Raw genomic sequence first — 16,423 nt, 5'->3', positions numbered from 1 at the left:
GAGAACCCTTGCACTACACGGTCCTTAAAGCTGTTGACGATAGTCATAGTCATCTGTCCTCCAGACGATATTTGTCAAGTCGGTTCCTCTTTTGATGTAAGCAGCGAAGATTTTTATTTTATAAATAAAAAACATGTGCGACACTGCAAGACAGCAACACTGTCCAAGACAAGCAATCAAAATAATTTACCCTCGCAGGATCGAGTCACCACAGGGGACAACTTCAATCCGTCTCCATGTGCGTTTCATCAGAATGAGTCTGTGTCAGTGCTGACCGTCACATTAATGTTCTGCAGGAGTTTTCGTTGGAAGTTTGTCCCTTTTTTTTGGTTCTTTCTATTCTATGAAATATATTTCATAGTTATTTCCAATTGTGTTTAATTTGTAAAAAATAGTACAAATGTGTTGACATACAAGTATATAATGAAAAAAACAAAACAAAAGGTATACATGTGTGTCATGAAACACGATTTCATCTACCAGAATGCATGTAAACAAAGGTAGTTTAAATACAACAACAGTACAGAGACTCACACACAACTTCTACGGCTCTTAACTCCCCTAAAAGGAACAAGAAAATGAGATACATTATGTTTTTATAAATTTGGATATGCAGTCATTTAAAAATAAAAACACAGCAGTATATTTCACACTGTTAAAAAGACAGAAATGGTGGAAATAAACTGTGGTTAGTGAGGGTGTAATAATGGATCGAGATAAAAGATCTGACACACAGATATTGAGAAACATTCTCCACTCCCTCAACAATCGAGTTGCCCTGTAGCAAGGCACACGACCCAAAAGTCTGTGGTTGTAGTACGAAGCTCCTATGATTGAATGTGTAAATGCTTTTTTTTTTTTCCAATAGTAGACCTAAAGGTGCCATATGTAAGAATGTGGCCAAAAACGGTTACTACATTCAAATTCAAAATACCAAGGTCTTTTAGGTTTTGTTTTCTGATGTAACTGGCAACCCGTGGCTGCAGCTGAGACTCTAACTGACTGCAATGACTGGTAGACGGCGGTAGGTGGCGCCACATGCCAAAAGATGATTTGCAGTCTGCAAAATATTTTTTTTTTATGCAAATATTTTGGCTGTACTGTTGTTGTTGGTGAGTTCAGTTTGTTATATGAATATTATTCATATAAGGAGGCCACTGCTGAAAATCCAATTAAAATGTCATGGCTTAATAAATAGGTGGTGGTAAGTGAAGCACTCAGGTGTGGCTGGAGAGCAGTGTGGATTATTATGAATATGGAGAGAATATGTTTTTTATGACAAATATCCAAAAACACCTTCCCTGAGTGTGAAATTAATCATGTGTGAATTAGAAATCAGCTGCCATAAATGTAAAGTACATTTGGCTCAATTTAACATCAATATCTGACATCACTGTACGTTTTTTGGGGGCAGAGGCTGCATTTACTGACAAGTCCACTTAGCATTAATAAAGGAAAAACCTATTGGTACCACTAATAGAATTGAGACAGTGGTGTGTGTTGCTTATGGCAAAAGTCTGAATATAAAATAATACCGCTTTGTACAAAACAAGATCAAAATTTCAATTTCTGGAAGAATCTGACTACCCTTCACACACACTCAACCTCATCCAACATCTTCGGCTGTAAAAGTCTGACCAAGTCACCCAACATTAGTGTTGACCTCAGTTATGCTTCTGTGGCTGAAAGAATCAAATACTTGCAGCTGGGATCCAAGTCTTCCCAGAAAAGTGGAGTCTGTTGCAGCAGCATATTAATGCCCTCTACTTGAAATGGATGTCATTTTGCAGTGTCTACATACAACTGACCATATAGTGTTGACATGACTAAGTAATAGTGCAAAAACAGTTGTTGACTAGTAGTTAAGTTCAATACTGAGATGTGAGTTTCAGTCTAATGGAGGTGGAGAGCGATTTGACCCAAGTGGTCTCTCTTTAAAACAGCTCAAAAATGAACAAACTGGCTAACTGCTAATTTGCATCCAGGCTACAGCTAATGCTAACCTGCCGAGCAAAGCTTTGACCCAGTGTGCTGTCAGAGTGGTTTGTTTCTGTCTTGTGTTGTCTCTACCGGTAACAGTAGACGCCGAACTTTAGGTACACAGGTGGGAACCCAAAACTACGCACCCCTGGTTCAGGAGGGCCACAGTTAGCCCGCACTTTTGTGATTGGATATCGCACGCTCCCGTCAGCCAGCCAGCCGGCATCGCAGCGGTCGAACCCCAACAGCCTCCACGCAGCGTACAGCTGGCCCACTTTGGCAATCTGACTTCCATCAGTGGCACAGGCCTGGACTGCTTCAGTGAAGTTGAGCTTGGTCGGGTGATTTAAGAAGTATATGCTGCCTACGACAGAAGAGAATCATACATTTAATACAATCGTCATTTAGTTTTCAAGGTGCGATGTGTAACATGTAGGACAGCTTGGTGGCAAAAAAATGAAGATACTACCTTTAAGTATGTTTGTAAAAGTGTATAATTACTTTGGGGGTGAGGAGAGGAGTCCTTTCTTTCTTACAATATGCAGACTCACCTTTAGATGTCACACGTTTACATGCATGTTAAAAGTCAGAATTTAGTCGGACTAAGGCAATAATTCGGTTTCCTTAATGTCATGTAATCACGTTAGCCCGACTACAATCGAAGTAGTCTTAATCAGATTAACATTCCTGGATAATGCAATGCATAGTCTGATTACTCCTGCATGTATACGCTTAGTCAGACTGGAGTCGGACTTGCCGTTCTGCACTTGCACCAAAAATTCTCCCCAGTCTCCAGACGTAGAAGGAAATAACATATACAGTAAACTGCAATTTATAATACTTAGTAGCAGTTTATAGTACTGCATTACGTCGGCGTCGGCGAGAGCGAACACTTTGGAGAAGACCCACTTTTGGACTGAGACGAGATGTACAACAGGTATGTTGTGTCGTAAAGTTCAACAGGACTAGTTTATACAGAGATACAGTGCTAGAGTCAGAGGTACACAGCCGATAAATAGATTTGCTCCTACACATGTATACTCAGACTCGGCAAGTTGTCCAATCTTAATCGGACTATGGCCTAAGCTCTATTAAAAATTGTGTATGTAAATTTACTGACTAATTCTTACACGCTGGACCTTAACAATAGTTAACACATTCTCGTACTGACCCTTAATAGAGGCAGAGAAGCAGAAGGCATCATAGCTGTGGAGGAGGCCATGACGTTGTCCATAGCTTCGCACACCAGGAGCTAAATCCACGCCCCCACAGCCATCACGTGGCATTGTGATCGGGTAGTGCACGGTGCCATCAGCCAACCAACCGGCGTTACACCAGTCGAGTCCCTCCTCCCACGCAGTGAAGAGCTGCTCAAACGTGGCCAGAGTGGCGTCCTGATCCTGACACGCTTGTTGGGCCCCAAAGAAGTTAAAACGGTAGCGCCCTTTCTGGGAGTAGTAGGGAAACACCACACCTGCACACGAGGAGAAGGGTTTAAAATCATCACGTGTCCTCAGTATGATTTCTCTGATGTTGTCATATGTTGTTGTTGTGTTGGCCTACAGTAAATACATACAGAATGATAAGGTAAAGTGACTGGTGCACATGTGCATTAAACCTGTATTAAGGGTGTTTTTGGACACAGAGCAGTTTGGAACAAAATCAGCTTTTAAGTTATTCCAGCAAACTTGTGAGCAAATTGTATTGTGATTCTGTCCATCTGGTGAATAAGAGTTGGATATTCATTTATGCTTCCACTCTGTTTTTGATTTTTTTTTTTTTTTAGACCCAAACAGCACTGCAGTGGTAATAAATAACAACCAAAGAAAAGCATTTGCAAAAGCAGGTTCCAAAATGACAACACTTGATTTCTGGTAGTAGTAGACTACAAGTCCAAAACATTTGCACAACAATGAGTTTTGCAAGTAACTCATGACTCATGATTGGCAGTTGGCAATCACTGAGTCTGACATGTTCAAAGACACAGCCTGAGGAGACCTGAGGAGGTCTTTTTGATGCACTGCAGACGTCGAGCTCATTTCCAGTATGTTGGAAAGTCTGCGACGACTCAAGCCACTCAAGCTAATCAGGAACCAGGATGGGATAACAGCAGCAGAATCACAAAAAACACGAGTTCGTCAGAGGGAGAAAAACATGACAGAGACCACAGACAGCACTGCGATATGGAGCTAAATGAAGCCTGGTTTTTCGATCGTTCCCCATCCAATTTTTCACATGTTTATGTAACGGTCATTTAGAGCGAGACCCCATCTTTTGAAAAAATCTACATCATCATCATACATATCTGAAAATTGCATTGTGTGAACAAAAAGCACCTTTAAAATGTTGTATCTACACTAAATATACTGCAGGAGGAAGAGGTCAAGAGGTCAAGAGGTCAAAACAAAGTCTCACCTCGCAGCTCCAGCTCCACGGTCACGCTCTCATCCTCCAGACCATCGATGACCTCACAGCGGTATCGCCCCGTGTCGTTCAGTTGCAGCTCATTGATCACCAGAGACATGTCCCCAGGTGCTGAGCGCCTCAGGCGCACACGGCCACGGAAGTTGCCATAGCTGCGTTGACGGTTGCCCATGGCAACCATGACCTCAGTCTCCCTGGCCAGGGCTTCTGGGGAAGCAGGTGCAGCAACGGTCTGGGCGGGCAGCCAGGACCACTTGACCCGAGTCCTGCGTGGTGTGGCAACCTCAGGCTCATAGTGGTAGTGGCAGGGCAGGGTAACACTGCTCCCCCTGGAGGCTGAAACTGAAGGCAGCGGGGATTCCACGTGGAGACGAATCCCATTGAAATAGACTGGGAAAGACACAAAGCACCACAAATACATGTTTATTCAGAAAGTTTCTCTCTACAATTGAGATTTTGATGGGATTACATACAATGATGTGTCTAGCTATACAAAATGCATTCACAGGTGAACTGTACCTGAGAGGATTTAAAATACTAAAGTGATCAAACACATATGCACACTCTTAGAAATAAAAGTGCTAAGTAGAACCGTATAAGGTTCTTCGACTTGTCCTCATAGGAGAACCCTTTTGAAGGGTTCCACCAAGAACCCTTTTAAAACCCTTTATTCAGGAAAGGGGTTTTAAAGGGGTTCTCTGGACCAAAATGGTTCTTACTGGAACCATTAGTGTTACCAAGAACCCTTGAAAAACTCTTTCAGAAGTAAATGGTTCCAGGTAGAACCACAGCCCTTATAGAATAACTCTTTTGGAACCCTTATTTCTAAGAGTGCAGCGGAACCAATAAGCCTTTGTTTTTGCTGCCATATGACTCCAGCTGTTTGTCGGCACCTCAGGAGGCTCTGTTGTAACGCTAACTACCAAACACCTGTTTTTGTTCATTTACCTGGAGCCGGAGCTCTCTCTCTCTCTCTCTCTCTCTCTCACACACACACACACACACACACACACACACACACACACACACACACACACACACACACTCTCACACACACACACACACACACACACACACACACACACACACACACACACACACACACACACACACACACACAATTGTGCAGCTATTCTTCTTAGGACAGTGAACACTTCCATTATCAATGTTTGGTTTCTCAGAAAATATGTTCCGTCTCATCAGCAGGACAAGGTTGTGGTCTTATGAGGACTACTGGTCCTGACAAGGACATTGTTTATGCCAGAAAAGGTCCTAAAGAGGCAACAAATACATGAATACACACCAACACAAACACACACACACACACACACACACACACACACACACACACACACACACCATGGAAACAGAAAGCTCACATCAATCACAAGTGGAGTTTGTTTTTATGACCTGGTTGTCTACTGCGGTTTTTCTGAATTATAGTTGTCTTGCCTCCACAAATCCAGGTGACTTCCTGCCAGCTGTGTTATCATGTACACAACTGTGTGTGACTGATCTGTGTCTCACATGTGCAGCACACACACACACAGAGAGACACACACGTATGCACTTCATTCATAGTGAGGACACCCGTTACCCTAACCTTAACCATCACAACTAAACGTCTAACCCTGACCTTTACCCTAAATCTAAAGCAAATGGCCATAAAATCCTCCTAATATGTCACAGAGACTCAGGAATAATGTTCATATAACAAACTGAACTCACCAACAACAACAGAACAGACAAAATGTATTATATACATTCAAAAAAATATTTTGCAGACTGCAAATCATGTTTATGTTTTTAAATCATGGTTTGGCATGTGGCTCCACCTACTGCCGTATACCAATCATTGCAGTCAGTAGAGTCTCAGCTGCCGAGCAACCACGGGTTGCCAGTTACATCAGAAAACGAAACCTAAAAGACCTCAGTATTTTTAATTTGAATGTATTAACCGTTTTTGGCCACATTCTTACATATGGCACCTTTAAACCCGATTTCAACCCTAACCATAACAGCAGCTCTTCTACCCCCAAGAATACAAGAACACACACACACCAGTTACTTACTTTACATACTCTTACTCAAGTACCATAAAGGGATACTTGAGTAAAAGTACAAGTATCTTACAAGGAAATGACTTTAGTAGATGTTGAAGTCACTTTTTTTTTATAATATTACTTAAATAAAGTCTTATATATCAAAAAGTATATCAAAAAAAATTTGATATCAAATTTACTTAAGTTTTAGAAGTTAAAGTATTAAAAAAAAAAGTGAGAGTAGTTTTGATCAGTGGTAGGGCAAGTTGTCATTCAACTGGAAGGTTGTGGGTTCTACTCCTGGCTCTGCTAGTCTATGTGTCCTTGAGCAAGACAGTGACAGCCAGAGGAGAAGGACTTACTCTCTCCGTTGCCGTTGCCGTTGGCGATGTCCTGGTAGTGAAAGCCGTTGTTGTATCTGCGGATCCAGCACTGACCGCCGGGCAGCAGCAGCTGCAGCAGGAGCGTGTACCAGCAGACGGCCAGTAGGGGGCGCAGTAGACTGAGCATGGCGCTGTCTGTCCTCTGCAGAATAACAAATACAGTGGAGTTTTTTTTTGTGAGTGTTTTTTTTTTTAACCTCCCCCTTGTCTCCAGACTGTCATAAATACCAGACACTGTGTAAAATCACAGTCCAGCGATATTGAGCTGTGTCACAGTTCAATTCAAACAGTAGTTTCACAATTTCACACATGGTTTTTACAGAATATTAAAACACAAAGTAAGAAAGTGAGACTGGCTTTCACTATTGACATGTTCTCATCCACAGCTTGTAAAATATCAAGATAAATAGCTCAATAAATCAAAAAAAAATGGGAATCTGAAATGTTAAACGTCAATTACAATAGAATTATTTTTGAAATAATTCATATTATTATTTAAATGCATTTAAATTACAACTGGTAACATTGAAGTAGAATAAATAAATAAAAATATTTCTGCGAGTGAAATGATATGTAGATACACATGAATGACAGACACAATTTTTCATCCAGACACAAATCTTAAAAGTAGCCGAATCAGTGTCTACAATATTCAAATGTAAACACATTAAAACGATGTTTTTGCTAAACTCATGTCATTGCCTATAGTTTGTAAAGTTTCCTCTCTAGCAGCAGAATTAAAAACATGAATTCATCTCACGTCCACGCGCGCAGTCTGTCTGAAAGATGAAATTAAGTTAAATAAAACCCGGGTTTAATCCGCGATATGATCGTCCGTTCACGAGGGGAAAAGATAAAGACTCACATAAAAGAGCTTGTCCACGCAGCGTGTCCTCAGCTCGTCTCATCCTCTGTGCTCTCTCTCTCTCTCTCTCTCTCTCTGTCTCGCGCGCTGTGGGAGCGCTGCGCGTTCACGGGAAACGCTTGGCGACGTCACGAGACGAGGCATCCCCTCTGAGGTGAGCGGAGCCCCCGCAGTGACGTCATCACACACGGTCCCCAGTGCATACAATAGATAGTGGCAGGCAGCACACAGTGAATGATGCTCACAGTACCAGAGAGTTATAACACACTGACACATAAACCACTGTTAACAGGACATCAACAGTGACGTGCACACACAATCCAGGGGTCAGGGGTCAGAGAAAAAAGGGGCAACTCAGTGGAAAATCTTGCACTAAACATACACAGAAGTGTGTTGTAATTTCAATAAGCATACACTCACACAGATGTTTAACCCTAGAACACCATTGCCATTGCAAATAAATATTTGCGATTTTCATGAAAACCAAGTTTTCATCTTCATTCTTTTTTTAAGATTTTTTTTGTTCCCAAATAACTAATTTTTCAGTCATTTTGGAGCATTTTTATATGGTCCCCTCATGATGCTTTTCATTCATTTTGTTAGACATGACACAGTTTAAAATAAAAGAACACTACTCAAATTTGTCATGCATTGTCATGTTTTGATATATTTTGATGACCAGTACTTTTTATTGGGTGTATTTATTATCTCGGGTAAAAATCACCCAGCATTAATGATGGTGTTTTGAATTTGAGTCACAGTGTTCTACTCCCATGGAACCACTCCATGTTTGGGTCGTCGCCGGATTTGGCATGCGTACACTCTTAGAAATAAGGGTTCGCAAAGGGTCTTTCTACAAGGGCTGAGGTTCTACCTGGAAGCATATTGCTTCTGAAACACCCTTTCCAGAAGAAAGGGTTCTTGGTAACACTAATGGTTCCAGTAAGAAACATTTTGATCCAGAGAACCCCTTTAAAAGCCCTTTCCCGAATAAAGGGTTTTAAAAGGGTTCTTGGTGGAACCGTTATAAAAAAGGTTCTACCTGGAGCCAAAAAGGGTTCTCCTATGAGGACAAGCTGAAGAACCTTATATGGTTCTACTTAGCACTTTTATTTCTAAGAGTGTACTTCTCATTACCGTAACTCCTAGACCAGTTGTGATATCTAGAAAATTCAAAAACTGTCTAAGGGTGTGACCCTGCCTTTCACCCTATGTCAGCTTAGATTGGCACGGCCACGACCATCGTGTGGAGGATCAAGCAGTAGAAGATGGAAAGTGAAGAGAAACAGAGCTTTGCGTCCATATACTTGTCATTACGGTAAACCCTCAGGACCATCCAAGATTCAGCTCCACAACAATGCGAAACTCAGTCCGCTGTTGATGTGTTTTCCCCCCGTGTGTGAACACACGAGGAGCTGCTACACCCTGTAACACAGCAACAATTCATCATCATTTACAAAGGGCTGAGACAATGTAGTTAACAATATGATAACAGTAAAAGACAGAGTTACGACCGGGAGAGCACGTCCAAGCAGCAGCAACATTGAGGGGGATTGAGGGGTGCCCTAATGGACGAAAACACACTACAGTCACAAGCCACGTGCTAAAGAACCCTCTAGAGTGGTAAAAATATGAGGAAGTGTCCTACTGTAGACTCTAAGGCATATAACTGTTTCTAAAGGAGTGACTTTCCAGTGGAGAAAAGTGATGCAGTGCCCTTTAAGATACCCTTGCAACTTCATTCCCTATGGGTGCCCCTCCAGTCAAAAAGGGTCAGTCAAAAGGTGTGTCCTTGGACATGTCTGCCTTTTAATTTCCGCCCCTGCTCTTCCAAACGTCTGTGCACGCCACTGTCCGTCAGAGTTCACTGCCCGTCGTTTAAATCCCCCGGAGATCGACCGATATATCCCAAAACTTGACAGACTGAATATATCTGACCCCTATAATGACCCGGTGTGCTTTTTTTTTTTTTTTTTTTTTTACGAGGTCGGAAACAGCTGTCGAGGACATTATTTTCCGGACCTGCAGTTTCCTGACACGAAATGTGAACTTGTTCCTTAAATTTTCCACGATACTTGATCACAAATAACAATGGGACATGAAATGAGGTGAAAACTACAGTGTCAGTTGTAATTCAAACAATATGACTTCACATGATCTTATTGTATATGACGTCTTCGCTTGCAGATGGAACCTGAGTGCGTTTGCACCTCTTCACCTTGCACTTGTTAAAAATTGATAGGGGTCAGTTCAACCCAGCTGACCTGTTTCATGACCTCATCTCTTTCCACGACGTGTGGTCTCAACTTTTAAACCAAAACAGGCATCAGTAGAACACACGATACATGTACCGTTCAAAAGTTTGGGCTCACTTAGAAATGTCCTTATTTTTGAAGGAAAAGCAAAATTTTTCAATGAATATATGAATGAGAAATACACTCTATACATTGTTAATGTGGTAAACGACTATTCTAGCTGCAAACGTCTGGTTTTAAATGGAATATGTACATAAGTGTATAGAGGCCCATTTCTAGTGTTCTAATGGTACATTGTGTTTGCTAATCGTGTTAGAAGGTTATTGGATGATTAGAAAACCCTTGAAAACCCTTGTGCAATGATTCTTTGACAAAAGGGTAAAATTATGAATTTTGAATAAAAATCATTATTTCTAATCTTGTCAATGTCTTGACTATATTTTATATTCATTTTGCAGCTTTTTTGATGAATAAAAGTCTGACTTTTAATGGAAAACTATGGATGACATCTTCCACCACTTTATTAATTTAATTTTAATTTAATTTATATCTCATAATTATGACTTTTTATCTCATAATTATGACTTTCTATCTCATAACTATGAGATAGTATCTCTTAAATTCGACTTATTATTTCATAATTATGACTTTTTATCTCATAATTTTGACTTGGTATCTTGTATCAAAATACAAAAAAATTGTATAGGTGACCCCAAACTTTTGAACGGCAGTGTAGGGTAAAGAGTTAAAAATTCACGTGTACTGTACATTTTGTCCAAATGGTATAATCCATTCTGAGGCTAACCTTCAGACAGGAGTTGTAAAGTTTAAAAATAGAAATGGAAATCACCCAAAAGCAGCTGAACTTGCTGTAAACTCTTCCTAATATACGTGAGTTATAGAGAAACTGTGTAACCATGTGAGGCTGCACCTTTTATGAACAACATCAAATCACTGACATTTTATGGCACAGCTTTGTCAAGCGTGGAGTAAAAGTCGTCCTCCTGAAACAATAGCACACATCTCGTCAAGGCCGCCAGCTTCTGCTCCGCTGGTATGCTGCGGCTGACAGAGCGTATTCCATGTCCCCCCCCCCCACAATGTTTTGCCACGGCCTCGAGTAACACAGTGCTTTATTGCCACACAAACTCGTATTTCAGTCACGAGCTGAAGCCGCCTGCGGTGGAAAACAAGAGCAATTCCAGGGCTCCGCTGGGGCCTCGGAGAATGTGCTGCTCCTGCAACCAACGCCCCCAACATCTGAGTGATGGCTGATTATCACGGTGCAGATGGAAGCTGCCCTTCTGACACTGGCACGCAGTGAACGCTAATGACCTGCGAGAGTTGTATTATTGTCTGACACAACACTGTCATCCTCTGAAGAGCTTTTGTGACTCCTGTTGCATGCGATTGCCTTCCTCTGTGGTCAGAGCCTTTCAGCCACTGGTGTTTTGACTTTCTTACTTGACTGACACTCAGCGGACTTACAAGAAACCAAAGACCACCACTAACTCAGTGGAGCAGCGGTGTTTGTGGGTTGAGGTTGAGAGACAGTGAGGAGGATGTTTAAGGATATTTATGGTTAAAAAATGAAAAAGAAAGTTTTGTTTATTTAGCACATTCCCACAATTCTCTCTTTTTCTACTCTTCTTTCCTGAATCGTGAAGTTTCGCCAAAAAACTTTCCGCAGCAGTGGCTCTGTGAGGTTCTTCTTCGTCACACCGGTTATTACATTTGGCACATATATTAATTAGAAAGGACTATCTGTACATTTCACTCCAAACCATGTTCATCTAATGAAACGCCACATGACCACCAAAGACAATACGATTCACGAGCAGCGGAACATTATTAACAAAAATCTCGTGCCAAATCCTCAAAGAAGATGCCGAGATATTTCTTTGGATAAGATCTCCTGAAGTTGGTTCATCACAGTGAGCGAATCAAATCAAATATGCTCCACGAGGAAACTTTATCCACAAGGAAATATACTTCACTGAATTTAATAGCATAAAAAAAACAGCGCCCGTGCCCAAAATGTGATTATATCTGTACTGAAAACACACAAATTCAAAATATAGACCAGATATATTAAAAAATAACACGGAGCACTGTAACAACAAAGCATTTGGGTTTAATGTTTCTAGAGAAACACAACAGAGTTAATCTCCTTCCTATACTCACTCATCTTCTGCTACTTTATCCTCCATATGGAGGGTCAGGGGGGGCGCTGGTGCCAATCCCAGCTGACATAGGATGAAATGTGTGGTCAACCTTGGACGGGTCACCAGTCCATCACACAAACAACCATTCACTTTCACACTCACGGTCAACTTAGAGTGTCCAATTTTCCTAATCCCCAAATCTCCATGTTTTTGGACTGTGGGAGGACACCGGAGAACCTGGAGACACACACACACACACACACACACACACACACACACACACACACACACACACACACACACACACACACACACACACACACACACACACACACACACACACACACACACACACACACGTGGAGAACATGCAAACTCCAATCTTGTTCCAACCGGGTCGCAAAAAACCCGGGTTTTCTTGCTGCAAAGGCAGGAGTGCTATCCAAGGCCATTCAATTTAAGAAACGGCCCTTCATGCAATTTGGACCGACCTGCGGCCCATTAACCCATAAATACTGAACGTATTATTAAAAAGCCAATACAACCATAGCTTCGCCTATGTCTGGCATTTTGTGACACTTTGCGTCCCTTTTTGGCAAATACTAGTACAGCCGTAATTGTAGGCAGCCTATGTACTGTATGTACCAGAATATTTTGCCCTATGAGCCAACTGTAGCGGTACCTGTGTCTTGTTGGTACTGTAACTTTTAGCCAACTGTAGCTGAATTGTACCTGAATATTATTGGTACTGTTACTTATATTTCTGCAAAAATAGCCTATTGTGGCCATTGCACCTTTATGTATTTTATATTGTTACCTCCTAATAAGAGTCAATTGTGACTGTTATACCCAAATGTTGGTGACACTGTAACTGTCACCTTTTTGCACTATACGCAAATTGTATTGTACCTGAATGTTGGTGGGTTTTGTTACTTTGCTTTTTTTGCACAAAACTAGCAGCCATTTCAATAAATAAGTGCTATAAATAACAGTTTGTATCTATTCGTATCCGTTTACTGTACATGCAACACGAAATATTAGTACAGGGGTTGACCGGCCCACTGGCTGGACAACCTTCCGAAAAGCTGGCCCTCCGGAAATTTTAGTTGACTAGCCCTGTACTACACCAACCGTGTATCTCCCTCTCTCCTGCACACATCTGCCTCAATGACATGCCAATCCGTCTAATGATCGAGCACCAATCACCACGGTCACTTTGATTTATCCTCCAGAAATAATAAATGCCTGTACACAGTATTGTATTGCAGTCCGTACTGTACTTGTAAGGAACTGTCAGTAATAGTAATGTGAAGGACAGAGCAGCACTCTCATGCTCACAGTCATGGAGCCAATGTAACCACGGGAGTCCAAGTTCTCACTAAAACTAAACAACCCTCTGACTTTTTATATGCCAAAGGAATTTTAACCTCAGTTTGAGTTTATGTGACCTTGTGGACAGTCCAGCTACAATAAGGTTACATTTAAGGCTTTTTAAAAAAAAAACACATACAAACAAATCATCCAGTGGCAGAAATCCCACATCCAGATTATGCTACCAACATGTCATCAGCTGTGGTTTGTCCAGAGCTGAGCTCAGGGAAGTTAACACTCGGTGTCTGGTCTCTGGTCTCTAGACTAGACTTTATTCTGACTTCCTGCTCTTTCCTCATTCACACACGACTTTGTGTCTCAAAGGTTTCGCTCTGGTTCATGAGGCACAAATGTCATCTTTCACCCACGTCTGTGACAGGGAGCCGCTCTCTGCGGTTCTTAAACGCACGGTGGTCGTCCACGTGCAGCCCCCGAAATGTGCGACCGCACATTGACTTGCACGTACGTCACGTTGGGCAAATTATCGCAAAGGAATGCGCGGCACGCCAGACCAATGGAGACTGTTGTGAGCAGAACATGTGTGGTGGTGCGGTGCTACCGCTCAAGTATGCTCACACTGACACTGCCAACATGTTGATGTGTAGATGGTGTGTTCTTCATCCTGGTCTAAAGGCAGGGGCCTCACACTCCTGAGGGGGCCGGTCATGTGAAATAAAAAGGTCAACTATTGGGGGAAATTATCACAATAAAACGATATTCATGATGATATTTCAAAATAAAAGTGTTCAGTTCACAATAAAACACTAAACATGCTCACGTATGTTTACATGTGTATGTTAAATACATTTAAAATGTGATTCTTAGAACCTTAGGTATTGGTATTATAATACAAATATTGCCCTGACAATAGCTAACAATGATATTTAGTATTATAATCTGTTTTTAATCTAGCTACAGGCAAAGGAGGACAAGGACGTTCTCATTATAATTTGATATTAAGGGGCGGGCCGCATAATATAAAGTGTGGGGGCCACATGTACAACCTTTTTATGAGGAAGTGGAAACGTCTGTAGAATTTCATCACAGTTTGTTCAATAGATATTTAAAGCTGTAGTATGTAATTGGTATTTTTGGTGAATTTCCTTGTTGTTAATGTTATTATTTTGTTGCCGTTTTTATAAAAAAAAACAATGTTATTTGAATTGTTTTTATGCTGCATCCTTCACCTGAAAAAGAGCAATACTATCAGACCTGACTGAGGGAGCGTTTTTTGTGTATACAGTGGCAGCACAAGACGGGAGGGGTCAAGGAGCATTTATCCCATCAAACTGCTGAACCACCCGAGTTTTGAACAGTAGAATTGACTTCTTTTGTCCTGCGCTTCTTTGTGTTTCCTGTTAAGTCAGGGGTGTCAAACTCATTTTCACTGAGGGCCACATCAGCATAATTGTTACCCTCAAAGGGCCAGACGCAACTGTCATACAGAATAAATGTAACTAAATGTAACCAAATATAATGTAAAATAAAGGTAATTACTCCGCAACATATTGCTGAATAACTTTCTGTATTTATTACTTATTCAAGTTACAAATATGATGCATTATAGATGTAACCTGGTCCGCGATGGTGTTTCTTGACAAACTAAGAGTTTTAAGAGTCTGTTTCTGGTCGGTGCAGACCTGCTCACACACCTTCAGCATGCACTCCTTCAAAAACGCACCCTCAGAAAAAGACTTTGAAGCACGGGTGATTTCTTCAGCTTTCACTGCAGCATCGTTTTTTTGGTTGTGACTTTTGTGAACACATTCTGCTGCGATCACAGTCTCAATCTCAATTTCACTCGTCGCATGACGCATATACAATAATACACTGCAATCTAGCGGCGGGATGCCGTCACTTTGCGGGTAACGCAATGGCTATGCATTGTGGGAAAGGTCGTTTATGGTCAAGGCACGCCTTAAAGCAGCATAGACCTATTTTAACACAGATTTTTAAAACCAATTAATCACTCGCGGGCCACATAAAATGACGTGGCGGGCCACATCTGGCCCCCGGGCCTCGAGTTTGACACGTGTGTGTTAAGTGTTCGCTTAGCTCTCGCGCAGTGTTGCAGTGCCGTTGTCTATCTTGATATAAAACGAATCACTTCTCGTGTGCAGCACGGTTTTGTCATTGGGAAAAAGGATCTGAACGCTGCTACACTGAGAAACGGCGAGAGAGTCACGTGGAAGTGATCGGATTGATCAGCATTCTGTGAACTCACAGTTTTAACGCGATAAGGGGAGACTTTGACCCACTGTAGTCAATTCAGATCACCAAATTGAGAAGGCTATGTGCTCTGTGGACCGTGATACAGTGATCCAAAGATATATCTGTAGAGATAATTAAATCTGGATCAAAGTGGGGGACGGAGAGACCACAGAGTCATACAACCAATCTTTGAACTTCAATTCAGTTCGGCAGGGAAGTTGCTTTTATAACCAAATTAAATGAACTTCATAAAAAGTTAAGAGGCGGTTTGATTGGGCCTGAAGAATACGGGCTCATAAAAACCTCAGAGTCAGTCAGCGACTGCAGCCCCCACTCACTCAGCCTGTGTGACAGCCTGTTCCCCTCTCTCTCTCTGCGTCTGGGTCATTATCTCTAGCAGCGTTTGAAGCGACCAGATCAGTGTTCTTCCCAAAGCACCAGATGAAAGGTTTTGGCCTGAGGCCGCGAATACCAGCAGCCTCTGTGAACTTCTGGATGACCGTGGAGATGGAGGGGAGTCACTTCTGCAAGTCAGCCACCACATTCCCTATAGAGAGAGAGAGAGAGAGAGAGAAGACATGAATGAAGATTGAGTCACGTTTGTGTGCTCTGACTAAAGAGTCAGTGTCCGTTTGTGCAGTCCTACACTGTCATTAGCAAAGACTCCTCTTATAAAAGGTGTGTGAGAGAGTGGTTTCAGAGCGAGTGTAATGATTAGAGAGGAGGA

General features: G+C 41.7%; 1 protein-coding gene across 1 annotated transcript; it reads right to left on the bottom strand.

The window, feature by feature from the left end:
- Nucleotides 1–2,066: 2,066 nt before the first annotated feature.
- On the bottom strand, nt 2,067–7,716 carry hapln3 (hyaluronan and proteoglycan link protein 3; the record flags this gene model as incomplete). The annotated part of the gene is made up of 5 exons (XM_083894077.1): nt 7,695–7,716; nt 6,809–6,971; nt 4,396–4,794; nt 3,148–3,454; nt 2,067–2,340 (listed from the first exon to the last, which is right to left on the bottom strand). Exons 2-5 carry the CDS (start codon nt 6,954–6,956, stop codon nt 2,067–2,069), a joined length of 1,128 nt encoding a protein of 375 aa, XP_083750203.1. The 5' UTR covers nt 6,957–6,971; nt 7,695–7,716.
- Nucleotides 7,717–16,423: the final 8,707 nt, after the last annotated feature.

The sequence above is a fragment of the Microchirus variegatus genome (assembly GCF_963457635.1).
Source record: "Microchirus variegatus genome assembly, chromosome: 8".
In the NCBI taxonomy this organism is placed as follows: domain Eukaryota; kingdom Metazoa; phylum Chordata; class Actinopteri; order Pleuronectiformes; family Soleidae; genus Microchirus; species Microchirus variegatus.
The sequence above is the reverse complement of the archived record's forward strand: the minus strand, read 5'-3'. Positions and strand labels throughout refer to the sequence as shown.